The sequence below is a fragment of the Neopsephotus bourkii genome, unplaced genomic scaffold, assembly GCF_033783945.1.
Source record: "Neopsephotus bourkii isolate Nb327-2 ecotype Australia unplaced genomic scaffold, CSIRO-AGI_Nbou_v1 NB_616, whole genome shotgun sequence".
Classification (NCBI taxonomy): Eukaryota; Metazoa; Chordata; class Aves; order Psittaciformes; family Psittacidae; genus Neopsephotus; species Neopsephotus bourkii.
The window spans coordinates 2,454,128-2,475,817 of record NW_026901116.1 but is presented as its reverse complement, the minus strand read 5'-3'; the positions used below and the strand labels follow the sequence as shown (position 1 = coordinate 2,475,817).

The 21,690-nt window shown below is 44.5% G+C and overlaps 1 protein-coding gene across 2 annotated transcripts in view; it reads right to left on the bottom strand.

Moving 5' to 3' along the window:
* Nucleotides 1-309: 309 nt before the first annotated feature.
* The window catches only part of DDRGK1 (DDRGK domain containing 1), a 41,591-nt gene continuing 20,210 nt past the window's right edge, over nt 310-21,690 (bottom strand). The window contains exons 4-9 of one of the 2 annotated variants that reach the window (XM_061351912.1): nt 21,150-21,251; nt 10,250-10,372; nt 8,126-8,164; nt 3,194-3,250; nt 2,180-2,228; nt 310-562 (exon numbers count right to left, since the gene is read on the bottom strand). In XM_061351912.1, the coding sequence (XP_061207896.1) occupies nt 390-562; nt 2,180-2,228; nt 3,194-3,250; nt 8,126-8,164; nt 10,250-10,372; nt 21,150-21,251 (543 nt within the window). In that variant the 3' untranslated portion in view covers nt 310-389. Of the gene's footprint in view, nt 563-2,141; nt 2,229-3,193; nt 3,251-8,125; nt 8,165-10,249; nt 10,373-21,149; nt 21,252-21,690 lie in introns of both variants that reach the window. The other variant, XM_061351913.1, reaches the window with a different exon arrangement.

The window sequence follows — 21,690 nt, the reverse complement described above, 5'->3', positions numbered from 1 at the left end:
CAAAGTTATGCAGCTCTGAGTGCAGAGCAAGTGTGGGGGATTCTGAATGCCATCAGAATCAAATATAACTGATGCAGACATCAGAATGGGGAAACAATAAGAAGTTTGGGTATAGGCACATGAGGCTGCCAAGATAACTGTGAGTAATTTACTGATATTCCTGAGGTACAGAGTGTTTTAGCCCTAGCTCTTGGCTACCTCTGTTGTATAAATGACTGTCCTATTTTATAGCATCTGTAGCAGAATGAAAAGCAAAACTTCCCATCAACTCCTGCAGCTGACACTTCAAAAGCACCATGACTGGACTAGTGGGGTTCCTGCTTGGTTTTAATTACATGGCTAACTCATTACAAGGGTAAACACTTGCTGTATCTTTCTCACACCAGATTTCATGCCATGGTTGAAGCAGTGGCTCTGCTGTCGGGCTGGAGGTTGATGAGGGAATTGCTTGCTTGGGCCAGCTCTGCGATGGAGACTCGTCCTCGCTGTTTGATGTACTGAGCCACGGCAGCCATCTCCTCTGGAGTGATGTAGATGAACTTTCCTCTGTCATCAATCACACCTACAGGGGGAAAAGAAAGGACCTTGAAGTCAGCACTTCAGCTCCTCTCACTTCCCCACTGACATCAGTCACTTCTTTTGGAAGGGCCATTCAAACTGCTGAGGCTGCATACCATATCTAGGGCAGGCAGAACAACGTGCCAGCAGCCAGGCTTTTATCTCCTGTCTACTGCTGGGTCTTTGAGAAGGGCTATGACAATAGGCAAGTGCCTTGGTAAGAGTGTGTTCAAAGTAACACATTCTTTTCATTGTATACAGCTATTTGGGAGTACCACAGCAGTTACTTCAGGTATGTAGTTTTGGCGCTGATGTTCTGGGTCCCCAGGGGGCTGCTGGAGAAAGGCAGAGAGCAGGAGGGTCCAGGAGGTGCTTCAGAGACCCTTTGGGGTCCATCTCAGCCATTTCAACCTGCCCTCTGAGAGGAAATGAAGCTTAATTCACATATTTCAGTTGCACCAATAAGAATGAGAACAGAACTCTCTGTTCTTAATGGATCACACACAAGCCAGAAAGCCTTGCTGCATGTCTTTGAGGCCCCAGACACAGACAGGACAGTATACACCCTTTATGCTTTGATTCAGAGCACTTTCAGGTCATTTGAATGGGTATCCACATGCACTCACTAAGACAGCTCACTCCCAGCCATAAACCACAGTATCAGGTCAATAGATGTTTGTGTTGGCACCTTTCTTGACTTCATCCTTGGAAAGAAAAGGACTGTCCAGCAGTAAACCAGACTTGTGCAGACAGGGAGCTGCCCACAGGCTCAGTCTCTGCTTACATTCCAACTTTGATTGTGTAGGCACATGGCTAGGAGCAAGCACTTCACTTACTACAGCATCCTGGAGAGCTCTGGGTTGTTTGCTCTCCCACAGCGTGCCCTACCCTAGTCTTGGCTTTACCCACAGCACCTATGAAACAGGTTTGCAAACCACCCCCAAAACATCCAAGGGATTTCTCCAAATTCAGGTTTCAGAAGAGATCATTTTTAGCTGGCTCTGCAACTCCTGCAGGCCTTCAGCAGGGCTCAGGCAACACACAGAAGCCTTCAGCTGATTCCTGCGCTGTTGGGAACATTCGCCCTCCGCCTCTGTATAATGTATCCTAGGAGCAATCGCATCCCATTGTGCTTTAAACAGGAGTTAAGCAGGGATAATAAAAATCATAGAATCCCAGGCTGGTTTGTGTTGGAAGGGAGCTTAAAGCTCCTTCAGCTCCAACCCTTGCCACAGGCAGGGACCCCTTCCACTGGAGCAGCTTGCTCCAAGCCCCTGTGTCCAACCTGGCCTTGAACACTGCCAGGGATGGGGCAGCCACAGCTTCTCTGGGCACCCTGTGCCAGCGCCTCAGCACCCTCACAGGGAAGAGCTTCTGCCTAAGAGCTCAGCTCAGTCTCCCCTCGGGCAGGTTCAAGCCATTCCCTTTGGCCTGGCCCTACAGGCCCTTGTCCAAAGACCCTCCTCCAGGTTTCTTGTAGGCTCCCTTCAAGTTCTGCTAGGATCCTTTACAGTTTTAAACAGACATTACCCTGGAAGTCTCTCTCTACCATAGCAAAGGAGTTCTCTGCACCACCTATTCACCAGCTATCACAGAGTCCCCTTTGCGTTTTGGCTGTCACCTGTTAGAGTGCCATCTGCCATCAGGTCCTGGATTCTGTTAATTGCGTCCTGTTCAGAAAAGAAAAAGGAATAACAACCAGATCAAGAGGGAGGCAAAAAACATTTCACACATTCAGACGAATTGCAGGTGTAGGCTTAGATTTCATTCTTCAGCATTAAAATCTTAACTGAAGGATACATGAGTATTTCCACACAGACAGATGCAATGAGCCCTTCAGTTTTAGAAGGATGAAGTAAGCTCCTATATTCTGGGGTGTTGAAATAACTTCCCTACCTCCAAAAGAGACTTCTATTGCTAGGTTACCTGGCTGATTCCAGGAACTGGAGGTGGTTACAGCAATCCTCCCAGGGAATGGCTGTATAGTGCCAATGCAAATCTGAATACACTCAATATATTCCAGAGCTTTTTATACTTTTCCCTCCTCCATCAAAGAGGAAATCTCTTTTACCAACCCAAAGCAACAACTCATTGCATTTATTGTGGGTTAACTCTCTAGCTACTCCAAGCACGCAGATCCATTACACCTTAAACTTGTATCTTGGTTTCCACAGTTCTGCCTCTCTCCCTTTCTTGTATTTATGTGACTGCAGAAGCAGATTATGGTTTAGATTTCAACCACATAAACTCCCTTAACTGACTCACTGGATGCTTAAATGAGGTTCTGGTTTAAGAGAGGCAGGGGCACAGCAGCCTGGGCTTACAGCAGTACCCACTGCTGTGATGGGGCATCCTGAGATCAGAACAGAAAACACTGGTCACTTCAGAAATATGCACCAAATGTGCTCTAATTCAAATGAACCATGACACAAGTATTCTTCTGAGTTAAGCTATAAGATGTTTAGAGAACAGAAAAAGGATGGGAGGGGAAACCAGCTTTTGCTGATCTTCACCAAAATCCAAGCATCTTCAGCAATGCCAAGACACTGAGATAAGTGTTCTCCTTAATAATCCACTTTCTCTCCTCTCCTTTTAAGCCCATTGTTTCACTTGCACCCCAACAGTTAGTACTCACCTGTGTTCTTAAACCTAAATGTGAAGCCAAGTCCTCCAGCTGGATGACCTTTGTTTTCTATGGGAACAGACAAGAGTTAACTGCAGCTGATGAACGAAAGGGTTGGCATACTTCCTCTGCTTTCAAACAAAAGATACATCTAATAGACAAAGTAGAACCTGTCACTCTACTAACTTCGCCTAATAAGCACTTTTCTATGATGAAAAAACTAATTTAAGTTACTTAAATCAGTCTGCTTGGTGGAAAGACTGAATGCTCCAATGTAGTGCAGTGAAGACCCAAATACTTTTGCTAGCGTTCATCGTGAACCTTTCCTTACATAGTGGAATGCACCCCTGCTCATGGCAGGGGTTAGAACTGGATGAACCTGAGATCCTTTCCAACCCAAACCACTGTGATTCTATGATTAGGAGGACACGATGAGCACTAGGACAAGAAACAGCCATAGCTCTGCTACCTGACCTTCTCAACTCTTCATTTCCAGTATGCATTAGCCAGATCCCTTTGTGTTTAAGAGATGTTTCAAAGTACCTTTGAAAATGATTGCTGGTATATCAAAGCACACGTAAAATCCAGGCAGGACTGGCAGTATTAAGTGCTTTAGTCTTGTTTTACTAATGTCATGTGTGTTAATGCCATAGTAATCTTCCTAAGCAAGTGAACACCTTATTAAAGTTGTCAGTGTTGGAAGTGTACTGCTAACACGCTCCTCTGCAGACAGTGTGATGATCTGAGAGCAAAGGCAGGAGCAGGAACTGCAAATACTCATTTTGTTGGTGACAGAGATTCTTAGGGCAGCCTCTTGGGTCAGGATGCAGCCACCACTGCTCACATCTGGTTTTATGCTTCTCTGTAGCTCCAGAGAATCACAACTCGTGCACTCATCTGGAGCTACTTGGTTCCTGTTTTCTGATCTGCAGAAGTTCTCAACGCTTGTCTGTTTAGATGCAGTAAAAGGATGCACTGCTTGTAAGGAGCTTGGAAAACATAACACTTTGGAAACATTCTGGACTACATTCCTTAGAACTCATATATACAAGAGTTGCATCTACACTGCACAAGAGCTGCATCTACACTGTCAGATGCAATACTTCTAACATAAATGCATTTGGTTCTAATCTTGGAGGCCACTGACAAAATAGAGGCTGAAACAGATAAAGCTTCTTAGTTAATAAAATCAGACACCCCCCCCCAAAAAGCCACACACAGACTTAGCAGTTGTGAAGTTCGATGCAGCCAAGCTAGAGAACTGAATACCATGGACTGAACGCATGGAATTGGAACCAGTCCATGGAATTCAGTTCTCAGAGCTGGGACCTGCCAAGGTTCATCACATCTTCTTTTAAAGGATGGGGAGGTTGGAGGGGGAGAGGTAGTGCAAAGCCACAAACCCAAGAAAAACAGGATTTAAACCTTCACTTCAAGATATTCACCCTCAATGACCAAGTTCAGTGGAAGCTTTCCAAGATAGATCCTGCTGTGAATAAGGGCCCAGAGGGTAGGGTGGAATTAGGATGCATTCCCCACACACACACACACTCTAAAATGTAATGACATTGTGAGGTCCCATTGAACAACACACTTCATGCTTCATGTTCTAGAGACAGGCTTAACTTTCATAGAGCAACATGCACACATTCACAGTCACTGAAATCAGTTAACTTTAGGTGTGATTCTGATGCTGTTCTCAGCAAGGGACAAAACAGAGCAAGAGCTCTCAGGATTAAGATGAGTATGAATGGGATTCTTCTGTCTTTATCTTGTAAACATTGTTTTTCTTAAAGGAAAACCAGGAAGGGGTAAAGCCTCTGAGCCCTTCCCCATCCCTTTCAGACTGCTGTTTCAATTCACTGGCTGTAACTCAGATGCATTCAGTGATACCCTATCAAGCTGGGTGAGAACAGTTTGATGGACAAAGTGCAAGCTCCTATTTCCCTGGGCAAACAGAGCCGGTGCTCCACAGGCAGGGAACTGCTCAACCACTCTTTAACCTCTGCCTTCTGAAGCAGTCAGAGAACCCACAGAGCTGGTTTGGAAGGCGAGTTGTGCAGCTACAGCACTAGGTAAAACCACAGGGCTCCCACTAAGAGTTGCTTATTCTGCTTATGGCTGCTGTGAGAAGCAAACACAAAACTGCAGCAGAGATGGTGTCACAGCCTGAGCGTAACGTGGTGTCTCTGCAGCACATGGGTTAAACAGGCTGTGGGGCTGCTGTGAAACCTCCATAGGAAGGGAGATGCTCAGCTTTCAGACAAGCAGAATTAGGGTAACGTGGTGTCTCTGCAGCACATGGGTTAAACAGGCTGTGGGGCTGCTGTGAAACCCCCATAAGAAGAGAGATGCTCAGCTTTCAGACAAGCAGAATTAGGGGGTGTCAATCCTTTTGGTACCTTTAAGAAAAATCCCATTTAAAGCAACTCCACATGGCAGAGCTGGAGAAAAGAGGCTGCATTTTATTTCCATCACCCATAGGAACAAAGCATGGGGTGAGTTATCTCCAGCCACTTACATCAATAGAGTTATTCAACAGAAGAGCTAAACTACACTGGTTTTTAATTCATACATTTTCAGACTACTTGCAGCTTAGCACTGCTTTTTGATCTCAGTTTCTGTGAATAGAAGAGATGGGGGCAAGACACAATCTATATATTAACCACACTTAATATTAAATAGATTAAAAGCAGTATTAAAACTTGTAGAAAAAAGCAATGCCCCAGTTCTGCAACTCATCTCCACAGAGGAAATCAGATGTCAAAGTGCTTCTGAATGAGGTTTTCAGCCTGTGCTTAATTTCTCTGACGTCAAGTAGAAGTGACTAATATAAAACTACACATGTGTGCTCAAACACTGAACTGAGAGTTCATGACTAATCTGTTCCAACCACCACAACCACCAAGGCAACGTGCACAATAAGACCCTCCTCCGTTATCCCTTGGAAACGCTCCCAATTTTCATGGAAGATCCCAAGGGACACTGGAATATCCTATTGTTCTACTTACTGTTGCCCCAGGGCAGCTTGTTTATCAAAAAAGAACAGCACATTTTCCTTAAGCAGCAGCTTGGCAGTATCTTGAAAGCCTTAGATGGGAAGAGGTGAACTGGGATCACAGTGTATCATATAGCCCATAGTAATTGAGACAGAAGGTGGTCTTGACAGACATGGCCAGTTCAAAGTTCCCATCCCTTTCACAGAAATCCCTCTGGCTTCCATGGAAAACAGAATATTGAAATCCCTACATGGCTGCAAAATGAAATGTGCCATCTGATGGTTCACTGCTGCCCCATGGTTTTATTTAGGCTCTTCAAACATGTTACCCATAGCTTTTCCAATCTATTCTCAGCTGTCTCATCCACTTCTGGTGGTGCTTCTGATCAGAGCTGACTGGCTTAAGCTGGGGACTTACTGAACAAGGGCTGTTTCTGTGTGAGCTGCAGCAATGCAGGTATGTCCTAATCTGAGTGCTACTACCTTAGACATTCCCACATTACTACCAGAGATCATGTTAATCAGGAAGCTCCTGACAGAGGCAAACCCAGCAGCCTCTCACTGCAGCATGATGGCAATGGGATACACCGAAGTGCCACTGACACAGGAGGCAGAGAGCAGCACAGCTTCTGCCATAGCTGTGCAGTGACTCTAGACTGAGCAGGGGGTTGGAACTAGATGATCTTTAAGGTGCCTTTCAACCCAAACCAGTCTGTGATTCTATGAGTTGTTCAGACTTTCACGGCAATCACTCAAATTCACTCCTTGTGGAGAGATACCCATGAGACAAAATCATAGATACGTTTAAGTCCATGGTTTTGCTGGGGTAATGGACCTGCAAAACTGGCCCAGACTGTGGATTAAAAGAATGACTAGAGAGGCTGTGGCTGCCCCATCCCTGGCAGTGTTCAAGGCCAGGCTGGACAGAGCTTGGAGCAAGCTGCTCTAGTGGGAGGTATCCCTGCCTGTGGCAGGAGGTTGGAACTGGATGAGCTTTAAGGTCCCTTCCAACCCAGTCTGTGATTCTGTGATTAGGACTTCACTAAGTATAGAAGCAACCTGCTTACTAATGAAGCCTTTCACACACACACACACACACACAACCATGCACTGTCAGATAAGATTCCAGTTTCCAGGAAATGAAGGAAGGGGTTCATTAGGACAAAAGATTTGCATAACATTGTTAGAGTAAGAGTAGAAAAATGCAGTTGACCTTTGATACATCAATTGTGGAGAAAGCAGCAATGTCCTTACAGGTCAAAAGTAGAAAACCTCCTGAGCCCACCACAGCTTTTAAATAACCAGCCATACAGTATGCTGAAAGGGAGACTGACACACCCTGTTAAAACAAGTGATCTGCTTAAATATCCCTTCTGAACATTAAAACAACACTGCTAATTACATAGACTGAAAACAAGAGAATAAATTGCACGGGGAGTTGAGTTGACCTTTACAACGCCAGCGTTTCAAACACAAACACATCCTGCATGGCAGCCCCACGCTGGCACAGCAATTCTCATTCACGCTGAGCTGAGATGTGGGGATTTTCTAAATCAGTAGCTGATGTTCACAAACAAAAAGCCTGAATATCTCAAATCCCAGTCAACAGCAAACACCGCTCTTCATAAACAGGGGGGTGATCCAGCAGGGACAGAGTTTATAACGCTTGTCCTTATGAAAGAGGGTTAAGAGCTGCAATTCTGCCCCCAGAAGCCAAGATACAGCTACAATTACAAACCATTTTAACAACGATGGACATGCTCATGCATGGTTAAGTAAATAACACAGGCTTTAGCTAAGGTAGCACTTTTGTTACTTATTAAACATTGAAGTATATCAAAGAGGAAGTAAAGATTTGCCTTTTTTCTGCAACTCAGCTCTTTGCCAAAGGTATTTCATACAATCTAACAAGTATGGAAAGAGAAGAAAGACCAGCTGTAGCTTACCTTAACGTATTCCAGAAATTCCATTAGGAAGCTGCGAGACTGGATACAGCAGGAAAACAAGTGTTAGTTTAAACTCATGAACATTAAACGCATCACAGCCTTGTTTAGCCTACATCCTTCCGAAGCTTTAAACATACACTGAGGGAGATTTTGAACTGGAAAAGAATATGCATCCAGATTTAATCTTAACTAGGAATTTAGGAGAGGTATTTTCTAAGGCACAACATGGCTCAAGTGCAATTTGTGTTTCAGTGTCTTCTAAAAGGAAATCTTCAATCTTTTCTTCTTCACATCCTACATACCCCGAAATAAGCACATCTGGATGAGTTTGTGTATTAAGTTACACACACGCTGAGGACATTTTGTACAGAGGTAGAGTACAGAGTGATTGAGGAGACAGAGCTCATGCAGATGGTCAAGGGTAACACACAGCTGTGCAACACATGTGGGAGCTGAAGCCGTTTTCAAAGCTACGCACCTGAAATCCGGCATTTCAATATAAGCAGCTCAATTTTCAAAGGCAAATGCAAACAATGTGCACTTGAGTTAACAGGGGATCAAGCTCCTCTGCAACCCTGGAAATCAATCAGCCTTCATTAAGTGCTTTGCTCTCAACTCAGAGCCTTAATTTGCAGCATGAGTTCCAGCACTCTGGCCTCAACACAAGGCAGTCAGCTCTTTGTCACAGGATGCTAAAACACTTCAGTACATTATCCACCACATGGCAGAAGGGTGGCTTGCCATTTCTGCAAGGCTGGTGTCTCCAAATAACCATGTCCCTGTTATTGTTTCTGAAGATGACTTTTAAATCACCTACTATTAAAGTTTAACTCCTCACCCCTACCAAAGATAATCTTATGCTGAGATTCAGGCAGCATCAACTGCCTGCCAAGCTCTTTTGAGTGAGGAACACCTTTCTCTGCTCCCACACAGAGAAAGATTAATATCTCCTTGACAGGCAGCTTTAGGAACACATTCTGGCTCTAAAGGGTGGTCTAAAGTGGAGCAATTTAATATTTAGGTATAATCTGATCTTCTAACAGGCAAGTATGCATTTCTGAAGGAACCTGTAATAGGAAGTATGCATTTTGATGTTTTCTACATCTTAAGGAATTCCCCATCACCAGATACAACTTCTCTTGGAATGGTAGAGGAATTATGTTAATGGAAAGGGATCCATAGTGAGATCTTGTGACTGATGTCAAGCAGCACTGGCTCACTACAAACTCCTCAGCCCAAAGCACCCTCAGTCACGCTAAAGGCAACTCCATTGAACTCAACAGGGTCACTTTGGCAGCGAAGCAAATGCATTGGGCAGCCCAAATTTGGCAGCTTCACCTGAAGAGCACTTTGATAGCAATTAAAACGAGATTAACAGGTTTTCAGCAGGCAGGAGAAGAACACTGCCTCCCACAACACCGAAACTTCTTCAAGTTTGCTGTGATACTATGTCAAGTACCACATCTCAGCCACCATCCCCAGCAGTGCGTCTGCAGGCAGCCACAGCAGGAGCATGAGAAAACGCTATGCATGAGTTTGAAACAGTCAACCATAACAACCATTTGCAGCACTGAATGCCCAGTTTTCCACTGGATAACCCACAAGCACACAGGTTACGTCCTGTGAATTCTCTTAACAGCAGCCTTTAAGGCAAGAGGTTGGTTTTTCGTTTGATTTCTCAACAGCTCCGTTGGTCTAGAAAATAAAACCAAAACCAAGCAATTCCCCCCAGATATGTGGGCACTACCAAACTCCAAATTTAGCCTTACTTTCATCTGGCCCACTGTACGTGGGCAAGGCAGAGCTGATGACAGTAAAAGATTATCTGAATTCCAGAATGAGTTTTATTTCAGTGCTTAGATGACGGGAGGAGAGACCTTGTTTCAGCAATATGCATTTTGCCTCAGCACCCTAAGTTGTAGGAGACTGGTATGATGAGCTGCAGCATTCCCCAGGAAATGCTCCAGGTTAACCTGTGCCATCTACGCAATTCAGCTTTAAACAAGAAAAACTATTTGGCTGACTCCTGGTTTAACGTTTTTCTTCATGAGACAGAATGCACTAAGGACAACCTGAGTCTTAACAAAGAGAAAGGAAACTGCAGGAGCAGCCTAAGACACGTACCTGTTCTTCTGTCATTGATTCTTCAACCCCTTCCTCTTCAACTACAAAACTCTCCTTCAGCTTCAGGTACTCTTCATACTCTCTCTTTTCCTCTTCTTCCTTTGCCTTCCTTTTTTCCTCTTCCTGTATGGAAAAGATGACAAGTGGTCAGTTTGCTCCTCCTCACATCAGGTTTAAAGTCAAGATGCATCTTCTTTATCTGGTTTTACTAGGACAGGCAGCAGATTCTAACAGGTTCTAAAATGAATCTAAGGTCTCCCTTGATGGCATCATTAATTTCAGAAGCCACCCTTAAGCTTGCACACAATGCACCTAGGCTGCTTCTTAAGAGATCTGAAAGGGAGAAAACCCCTCTTATATTGCAACCTGCTTGTTTCATTTGCATGAATAGGTTTCTTCTGCAGATCCCATGACAGGAAGTCCCTGCCTCAACTGTACTTTTGATGCAACATCCACAGTGTCAGTCACTGCCCCAGTTCTGCTGGATAGTTCACTGGTGTACGTTGGGTGCAATCACAAAGAATAGAGGGGTTATGCTGGTGTCCATGTGTGTGTGAGAAGAAACTGGCTTGCAGAAGAGCTTAAAGTAAAATCTCTTATGATTTACAAGCAAACTATGTCTACATGGAGTGTAAAGAATTGTATAAAGTATTTTAGGTATAGAAAGCATGATGTGATTGTATTTAAAAAAGGAGTTTTTACATCTTGGATTGTTAACCAAAACCTATAGGCTCTGCTTTTTAGTTAACTGCAATACAAGCTTTCAGTTACCCACCCTGATGGAAATGTTAAACACTTAAAAGCAATAATGCTGACCCAGCAAACTCCAAGCCTGGTATCAGTGACATGGTGATGCATTGTGCAGAATGGCTGCACATTCACAAAGCAAAACTCTGGGTAAAAGTTTTGGAATGTGAGAGATCACTTGAATGTTTCAAGTTAAACCAGGTTTTTCTTGGTTTACTTTGGTTTTGTTCTTCTCCAAAACACTTCACACGTGTAACACCACACAGAAGGAAAATGCTTCCTTACAGAACAGTTCCTTCCACAGAGAAACTCATGTTTGTTGAGCACATGCTGCAACGAGAGTCCCATTTGCTATCATATTGCAAAGGCTTGATTAAAACCAGGAAAGATGAGTCCATGAAATTGTAGTGACAATCTCAGGGCATTCCTTCACTGTTAGCACAGGAACTAGTCTCTCAAAGAACAATTATATTGATTTCTAAATGCTTACCATGCTGCATCTTTGACACTAATACAGTAATTGCTTCCTTAAATGGCTGGGAAACAAACCCTTGTTCCATTAAATCAGGAAGAGACAGGAACAGGTCATTAAGTATACTGAAAACCATCCACATTAAAAGAGTTGCCATCTAAGGCCAAAACCACCAAGGGCCACGAGGATGATCAGGGGCTGGAGAGCCTCCCATACAAAGACAGGCTGAGAACATTGGGGCTGTTCAGCCTGGAGGAGAGAAGCTGCGTGGAGACCTCATAGCAGCCTTCCAGTGTCTGAAGGGGGCTACAAGGATGCTGGGGAGGGACTCTTCATCAGGGACTGTAGTGACAGGACAAGGGGTGATGGGTTCAAACTGAAACAGGGGAAGTTCAGGTTGGAGATAAAGAGGAAGCTCTTTATTGTGAGGGTGGTGAGGCACTGGAATGGGTTGCCTGGAGAAGTTGTGAATGCTCCATCCCTGGTGGTGTTCAAGGCCAGGCTGGACAGAGCCTTGGACAGCATGGTCTAGGGTGAGGCATCCATGGCCGTGGCAGGGGGCTGGAACTCTTAAGGTCCTTTCCAACCCTAACTATTCTATGATCCTATGATACCAGAAATGGGGATGGGAGAAGAACCCTTCAACAAAATCTGAAGAGAAAATGTACTTGGTCTCAGTTTTATCTAAACAAACTCCCAGAAAGTCATAAAAAGGAATGCTACCAACATGCAGCTATGACACAACAGGACTGGAAGGATCTTACGGTACACACAAAGTCAAACCTAACTTTTAAACCACTCTCTCATGACAAAACCTACAGATAAGAGGGAGCTCTTGAGACAAAACAAGATTGCTTTCTGGGTTATTCATCACCATAACATTTATAAGCAAAAGCCCAATAGCAGATTTTTTGCCTATAAGCACTACAGGTGCCAAGAGCAACAGAACCGTATTTCATTTGGAAGTGACAGCAATTCTTTGTTCCTTGCAAGTGCATTACATTTAATCTTGATCTTGGAAACAGAAGAACAACATTGTTCCCCTAGTCTGTTTCAGAGGTTGGAATTTTACAGGATTTGAAATAAGGAAGAAAACAATCATGGCAAAACCTGAAAATTGCTTTGGCAAATAGTTTCCAGATGGTTCTATCAGAAAATACCAGGATACAAAGTCCCATTTATAACTGAGAGCAACATTAACTAAGAAGTATTCTCCTGTTTCTGGAAGGTCTAACAACAAATGAACAAGGCTTGTTCTTTGCCTACTTGAAGAACATTAACCTCTATTTGATTTAAGCACACCAGCACTTTACTATGTGTGCTTCCATTTCCAGCACATGCAGAAAAGCAGTTCTGTTGTGAGACTGGCAAAGCACTCAGGTCCCAGTCCCTGTTTTAAGGTCTCCTTAAAAGCCACCATGAGTTTGTTTTCCAATCCTAAACTTTGATGCTACCATCAGCAAAGCATTCCCAAGTGGTCTGTGCCACCACTTTGGTATCTGAAGTGTGTCAGCCCTCACATTTCCTGGTGGCTGTAGCCTCCTTCTTTAACACTAAGTATTTCCAGAAGCTTTTTTATCTAGTAACTACAAATCCCAGCTGCTTCCTGCACAGTCTCACACGCTTTGTTACCTAAATTCACCTATGATTCAATCTGCAGAAAAAGAAGGATTTAGCCAAACTGTAACCTGGTTCAAAGCCAAGAGCAAAGATGACTTTGCATGACTGCACTGGGAGAAGCAGTCAGCGAGTCAGGCTGCTGTCAACACGTATTCTCAGCTACTTTATTCCACCATGACACTCATGGCCAGGTCATGCAGGAGTTGCATGGAAGGTGCAGGCTCAAATTTAGGCAGGTTGCATTCCCACAAAAAGCAGCCTGTCTGTATGCACAACCCACACATGGAGACAATCTCAGCGCCCCAGGGTCTGTGGATGAAACAGAGCCAAGTGCTTGCTTCATGCAAGTCACACAGAGGGCACCCAGCTCAAACACAAGTTTAACGCCCCACATCTTTATCAGTCAGGTTTCTTTGCCCATCCCCATTCTGATCTCCTTATCTGCTGTAGTGAAGTGGTAAAGCATGCAGCTCAGGGGTGAGGAGAGCTGGGCCACCTCCCTTCAGCAATGGGTGCGGTGCTGGGGAAACCCCAGCACCATGGAAATTTGGTAACTGCAGATGCTCACCTGCAGCTGCTTGGGTTTCACTGAATCAGGTTTGCTTCTCTCCTCCCCTACAGAAGTGCTGCCCAAACGGGGGTCTTGCTCCAGTGTAAAGACTTCTTTTTGATCAGTTTAATACAGTGCATGTGATGAGCAAACCCTCCCACTTGATCATATCATTATTGAAATAAAAATAGTAAAGTTAATCATATAAACCTTCTGCCTCCTCTTTCTGATAAAACGTCCACATGATCACTGCTGGATCAACTCTACCTCTGCTTGCTAGCTGCAAGTCTGGTCAGCACCAACTGCCCACTGCCACCCATCCCAGCTCCTCCACTGATCCCCAGGTTCCCTCCGTCCCACTTGCCCATTGTTGTGGTTTAACCCCAGGCAGACTGCTCGTTCACTCACTCCCCCCCTTCTTGCCCTCCCCCTCCTCCTGGAGGGACAGAGAGGAGAATTGAAAAGAGGGCAACTCCCATGGGTTGAGATAAGAACAGTTTAGTAACTAAGGTATAACACAAATCACTACTGCTGCCACCAATAATAGTAATGATAAAGGAAATAACAAGGGAAGAGAATACAACATCTCACCACCAGCCGACTGTTAACTCACCCCCCCAGCCCGACCAAGCACCGACCGATACCTCCTCCAACCCTGCAGTCCCCCTGCCCTTCCGGGTAACTCCCAGTTACATCCTGGGCATGATGTGCTGTGGTATGGAATACCTCTTTGGTCAGTTTGGGTCAGGTGTCCTGTCTCTGCTTCCTCCCGGCCTCCCCTCCTCCCTGGCAGAGCATGAGACTCACAAAGTCCTTGGCCAGACCAAAACATCCGTGTTATCAGCTCTGTTCCCAGGCCGACAGTCAAAACACAGCACTGCACCAGCTACCAAGAAGGAGAAAAAATGACTGCAACTGGTGAACCCAGGACACCCATCAAGGACCTGGATTTGCTGTGAAGCTCCTTTCAGATCATTACCTTCTGTTCACTTCTTACCTTGATAACAATTATCATTTCCAAGGCATCTAAAGCCTGTAGGGACAGGCCAAGGGGAATGGCTTGAACCTGCCTGAGGGGAGACTGGGATGAGCTCTTAGGCAGAAGCTCTTCCCTGTGAGGGTGCTGAGGTGCTGGCACAGGGTGCCCAGAGAAGCTGTGGCTGCCCCATCCCTGGCAGTGTTCAAGGCCAGGTTGGACACAGGGGCTTGGAGCAAGCTGCTCCAGTGGAAGGTGTCCCTGCCCGTGGCAGGGGTTGGAGCTGGAGGAGCGTTAAGGTCCCTCCCAGCTCAAACCATCCTGTGATTATATGATTAGTTATGCCACTGCAAAAGAGCCCAACCTTTCAGGTAAAACCACAGCATCTTGAAAACTCTTTCAGGCTTAGAGCTGGAAGCAGACCTTGACTCTTGGGATCACAAATCTCAAATGCACACTTTTGGGATGCTGTTTGAGCAACTGCACCGTTCTGGCTGGTTGACAGGCTACAGCTTTTGAAGGGTTATCACTCATGGCTGTTTTTAGCAAAGGGCAAGGACTCTTGCAGTACTGCCCACCAAGATGATATCAAGCCATCACTTCCAGCTCTACGTAACCCCTTTAAGGTGGGACTGAGACAAAGTGGTATCACCCTAAGGAGTAAGTAGCTTTTCTAAGAGCTTTGCCTAAGCAGCTTTCCCAGAGAGCAAACTGGTACCTGTGTGCTGTGCCAACGCTCCTCCAGATCCGATAAAGGACCAACTTGCTGACAAACAAATCATTTATAAGCAGCTTATTCGACTGATAAGTGGAAGAGATCCCACTGCTGGTGAGGAAGGGAGAGCAAACACTGGACTCTCTTCACCCACCACCTACTATGAGGCATTCCTTGTTTGTGGCCATTTCTTTAACACACAGAATGAGAAAGAACATACTGGTTCCTATGCCAAATGCTTTGAGGATCACGGGCCAAAGAAACCCTCCTTGTAGAGCATCCAGTTTTGTGCTGTTAGTGCAAGAAAGCAAAAAGGGACTTTACAGCAAACAATCTGCCATAGAGCAGAGGGATCTCCAGGATTCCTGTCTCCCTCCCTGTTTAGACATACAATAAGTATCTTTAGAAAGGGAGATGTTCATCACCCCTCAGAATCAGAGCAGAAATTTTCTGCAGGCTTGCATGACTTGGACTTCCTTAGGAGAAATTAATGCTTAAACTGAAACTATGCAGTAGTCCCTCACTGGCCTCCAGAAATACACTGTTCACATATGAACAGTGGCTATAAATGCCAAACAGATAATGAAAACATCTGCTGGAAGCACAAATCTTGATATTCATATAATGCTACATGTAATAAAACATCTCAATCAACGTTTTAAACTTGGTGCCTATTCTGATCAAATACCAAATCAAAGAGGCAAAAATTTAGGATCTTAATTCACAAAAGCTTCATCAGGACCCTTAGGATCATGAGCTGATCCTCTACTTCTATAGCTCTGAAGATAAGACCACTTTTATTTAGGCACTTAAAATGCTGAAGTGAAAGCCTAAATGGATTTGCCCTAACTGGGAGGCTTTGGCCACAGCTATGCTTGAGCAACTGGGACCTTGTTTTAATGTTAACAGCAAACAAACACCAATCCCCTCTCCTGCTGTGGGGCCTTTTGTTTCACAGCAGTTAAAAGCTTGCTTGCTGGATGACCGGTAGTTTCTCTTCTATATCAAGCTTTGTTTTGCAGAGCAGTTCATTCTGTGATGGATTTACAGCAACATGCCTTGTTCAACACCGAGTTTTAATATGGAATAATGACAGCTGTGAGCCCTGCATCTTCACAAGAGCTTCCTTAGTGTGGGCAAAGCTAGGCTGAGGGAGTAAAACAGGGAAAAGAAAAGCTCTTATGAGAGCAACCTGCAAGGCTTTGTATGAAGGCACTGTTTTGCAACATCAGAGGAAGTTCGCTGTCATTGATAAGGTGTCGGTTGGTAAACCATCTCACCACTAAAAAACTCCAAGAGTGAAAGGGAAATCCCCAGGGGTAAAGCAGAGCTGAAGCAAATGCCAATTCTAAAAGGAGCTTCCTCGCATGCAGAGCCAATCAGGTCATCAGAACACTGGAAAGGAAGCCTGAATTTAAAAATACATTATCTGGTTTGCAACACTGCAGCCAAGGGGCAACCACATTTTATTTATATGTACATACAAATAACTTTAAATAGATCCAGGTGGTTATTATTCTCTCCAATATGCAAGATTTTAGCCCCCATAACTCCCTTGAAGGTGCAGTTCTCACCTATACTATAGCTCTCTGTAGGGCTTGCCCAAAACCATTTGCTTATAAACCAAAGTGGGTTTTCACCTGATTCAAGAATTCAGTATTTCCACTAAACTCCATACCTCAAACTGCTTGATGTGCATGTGTGAAAGGTTTAACAGTGACTTTATCATGGATCACCAGGGGAATTTCTAGATGACCTGCAAGCTGCAACATGATTTTCCATCCCTGAATCTATTTGGCTTCCCCCCCACCATCTGAAACACTTTTAGATGGTATTTAATGATACAGGAATCAGCTATTGCTGTTCACTAGGACTGTTCACTCCTGGCTTAAGGCTGTAGCTAAAACACTGACAGGAACCTCTCCTTTGCACAAAGCCAGTCTCAGCGTTCACAGAAGTTAGCACAATTTAGGTAGCACTTCTTGGGTGAGAGACTGAAACAAAGGTTCAGTGGAATTTTAGCTAACAAAGCTGGTTGTGCAGTTGAAGACTTGCCATTGTCCCTGTACCTGCAGAAATAACCTGAAGCACTGGAAAAGGAAGGGGGAAAATGAAGCTATTTGACAACCATAACATTTGTCTGACAAACTTTAATGATAAACTCCCAAGTTTCTTGTGCCTCATGGGATTATATGAACTACAGCAATGGCAATAATCAAACTGCCTCCAGAAATACAACCAGCTGCCCTCTGGTTTTATCTCATGACTGTCAATCACTACTTCAGCTACCTAGTCTAATTCTGCCTTTCCACCTCCTTACAGGGGAAAACATGACTCATGGGAATGAAGAATCCTTTGTCTAGAGGCACATAGACATGACATTTATTCCTATATATCCTGTAAAAGCACAATAAATCCAATGATAAATTTATCACTTATAGGGGCCTAGAAGAGAGAAGCAGTATCTTTTACACCACACCATCAGTCTGTAATAAGATCTGAGAGGTACAGTGTTACAACCATAAAACCAGGTTGTGCTTACATGCACAGCAATCCAGCACCTTTTCATTCTATTTGTTTCCCCTCCTAGTCAAGCCTAACACACTGAAGCCCTGTTATGCTCCCCTGTTATCACAGAATCCCAGACTGGTTTGTGTTGGAAGAGGCCTTAAAGCTCATGCAGTTCCAACCCCTGCCACAGGCAGGGACCCCTTCCACTGGAGCAGCTTGCTCCAAGCCCCTGTGTCCAACCTGGCCTTGAACACTGCCAGGGATGGGTCAGCCACAGCTTCTCTGGGCACCCTGTGCCAGCGCCTCAGCACCCTCACAGGGAAGAGCTTCTGCCTAAGAGCTCAGCTCAGTCTCCCCTCTGGCAGGTTAAATAACATGTAAATAACAATACTGCTTGCTTTGCAGACTGAAGCAGGAACTTGACCGACACAGCCTAACCATGTACAAAGACTTGGATGAAGATGGAGACTTAAAAGTACTAGAAAACAGTTGAGGATGGACATTAGATATTGTCAGACACATTTACTTGGATCCATGCTCAAAATGTTCAGTGGTTGCTGGATTAACAACTTAGAACCAGGCAAAAAAAAAGTACTGAAAGCAGTTTTCCCTGAGCAGCAGCAGATCATTTGTGATGTAGAATGGTGGGTTGGCTTGATGCCATGACAGACTACTGGAAACAAATGAACCACACAAAAAGAAGCTTGAAATGGCAGGCTTTAAGTATTTAAGGAAGGTATTGGCTAAAGCAGGCTGGATTCAGGCATCTGAGGTATTTTCACAGTTCTAGGAAGGGCCCCTTTGGACTGTGACACACAAAGGAAAACCAAACCAACAAAATCAGAGCCTTAGTTCATATTCCTCTTTTCACTGAGTCTTGCAACATGGAGGTGGGAGTGTTTTAGTGCAGTCTTCAGGAACACTGAAAAGTAAAATAAGAGTTTCCTCATTCAGCCAACATAAATTACTCAGCCCTAAACTGAAAAGCAGCCATTCAAAAAAGCAGCTAAATAAGTTAATAAGCACCTTCTGCATGAAGACATCTCTAGTTTGAATGTCACCCCTATTTTCTAGTCAACTTCTCAACCATGCCTGACTGGTCCTGATAAGCCAGCTACAGCGCTAACCCACAGGTCAAACCCCTAGGCAACCAACAGGGTAACATCTTTGTCCTGTGCTACAGCTTCTTTGGAGCAGGCTGGCCAAGCTCAACTGCAGTTTGCTTAGCAATTCACCTGTCCTGCTGGCTATCACTCTGGAAGGAACTGAAATTGTATTTATAAGCGTCTTCTGAAGGAGGTGACACTTAGACAATGGATCCAGCCAGCATGCCCTTCCAATCCCTCAAAGTATTGGAGGCATTTGGTTCATTTCAACCAACTGTTCAGGGTTTCAGGGCTATTTAATTCACAGAACCTCAGGGGGAAAAAAAAAATCAATGAAAAATAATAATCAGGGAAATGGATGAAAACAAAACACTTTAAAACACTTAGAATAATATATCACAAGAGGGAAATGTGCTGAGTTACCTGTTATGCCAAGCTCCATGGCAAGCAGGATGTGCTTTAGAAGCACCCAGCGCTCATCTTGCCTCTTTCGAAGCTGGAAGTATGAGGAGAAAGTGGAAATACTAAAGAGAAAAGCAGAGTGGGCTCAGGAACCACAGGGATAAAGCTGTTTGTTGCCACTGGAGTGTGTGGACACAGACCCAGAGGATCCAGGTCTCATAGTTCTGCTGCTGATATCTTGCTAATCAGAGGAGTGAGTGGCTCAGGCTAGCTGAGATCAGTTATTCAACATCAGGTTTCATGCTTTGACCACTATCAGGTACTTTTAAATTTGCACATCTGTCTCAGAAGGGATAACTGAGGGACAGCTGAGGGATAACTGGTTCCCTAGAAGTTTGTTCCAAGTTGCTTTACAAGTCAAAGCCTCAGACCATGCTATACATCCCAATGTTGTAGTGCTGACATCCTCCTCATCCATTTCAGTTTATGACATTCATCAGCTTCCCATTGATTAAGTGGAAATGAGAGTTCAGAAGATAAAGGATTTGGAGGGGGATAACCCCAAAGGTAAATATACATTCTACTGCAAGCTGGGGCTGCACTCCCCTGGGATGGCAGTTACTCATTCAGCATGGGGCTGTGCAGAACACCTTGGTCTCTGCTTCCAGAAGCACACTGCAAAGCTACCACACAACTTGTTCAAGCACTAGAGAGCATGAAGCTCATTCCTGGTTCTTAGTCAGTAGCACTGATGGCCAGGATACACAAAGCAGCTCTGAAATAAAGTCTGCCTCCCTCGCAGATGAGAAGCATTCAACAAAAGCATTTCAATTGCACGGTACTTGTTTTTCTGGGTCATTCCTGCTAACACACACCTTTGTATGCATAGTTTAGACATCTTTAATTGTGAAGCATGTGTAAATGTGTATAATTTGAATCAAATCACAGACTGTCACACAACAGTTGCAAATCAGTTGCTGATGTCTTTCACTTTCTGGCCTGCTGGTTACAGCTGCCAGGCCAGCAGCTCAAATGAGCACTAATCATAGAATCAGATGGGTTGGAAAAGATCTTTAAGATGACTAAGTCCAACCATTACCCCAGGACTGCCAAGACCACCAACTAAACCATGTCAGAACATGGAACAGGAGCCCAGGGAGGTCATGACAACTTCCTGAAGGGACACTTGAAGTTGGGCTGGTGAAGATCCTGAGCAATCTGCTCCACTGGACATGGTCTGAGCAGGAGGATAGACCCAATGGCTTCCAGAGGCCCCTTCCAACCTATTATTCTATGCTTCTGTATCAACCAAACTTCTCTGATCATACCCAAGCAAGTAACCCAAGCAAGTGACTATACCTCCTTCCTTCATGTAACTGCACTTAAACATCTCTCAAATGAACAAACAGCCAACTTCATCAGCTGTGCTTGTCAACAGAACAAAGTGATCAGAAGACTGTGGCACACAGCAGCAGCAGAACCACTACCAGAAGACTGGGTTTCATTTTGCCCTGGACTCAACCATGGGTGGATGCTTGCTGCTACACGTGAGAGTGATGTTTGGAGCAGTTTCCACTTCTGCCAAGCAGCTGGGGGTACAAAGCTGGGATCTACAGTTGAAATAACTGAGTATTACTATAATTGAAACAAAATGGATAAAAGAAACCCAACCCCAAATAAAAGATGCATGCAACAGTAATGAAAGCCAAAGGGAGTTCTGCTGATGACAAGACTTCTGTGGAAGCAAACTCAAAGACAAACCTGGTTCAAAGTTTCCATCTATAAATACAAGCAATCCCACCTGCCGTTCCTCCTCAAGGCGTATCCTCTCCTCTTCTTTCCGCCTTTCCTCCTCTCTTTTTGACTCAAGCTTTTTCCGTTCTTCTCGCTCAGCTTCTTCAGCCTAAAACATAAAACACATCATGCAGGCCAAACCTTTACCCTGCCTTTGTTAACTTCATAGTGTGATACCATGGGGAGGTTTTTCTCCCTATCTTCCTAGATGCACCTTCAGAAAGAAACAGTAAAGAGAGTAATAAAGTCATCATGGTGTGATTTAACATCCCCCCTCCCCCCCGGCTTTTTTGCACACTTGATGTGGTAAACATAGAAATCACCCTTCTCACTTGCATCAGCTGTATTTCAATAAGGGTTTAAGCTGCAAACTTGCATATGAGCTTATTACTATAGTGAAATTAGGTAATATTGTGTCATGGTGTCTGGGAGTGTGGGGAGGAAGAAATGGGGGAGCAAGAGATGGCTGCATGGTTCTGAGTTGCAGGCTGGGCTTAAACCACGACACATGGCATTGCATTTCTCCTCACTTAAAGTTTAGTTAGGAT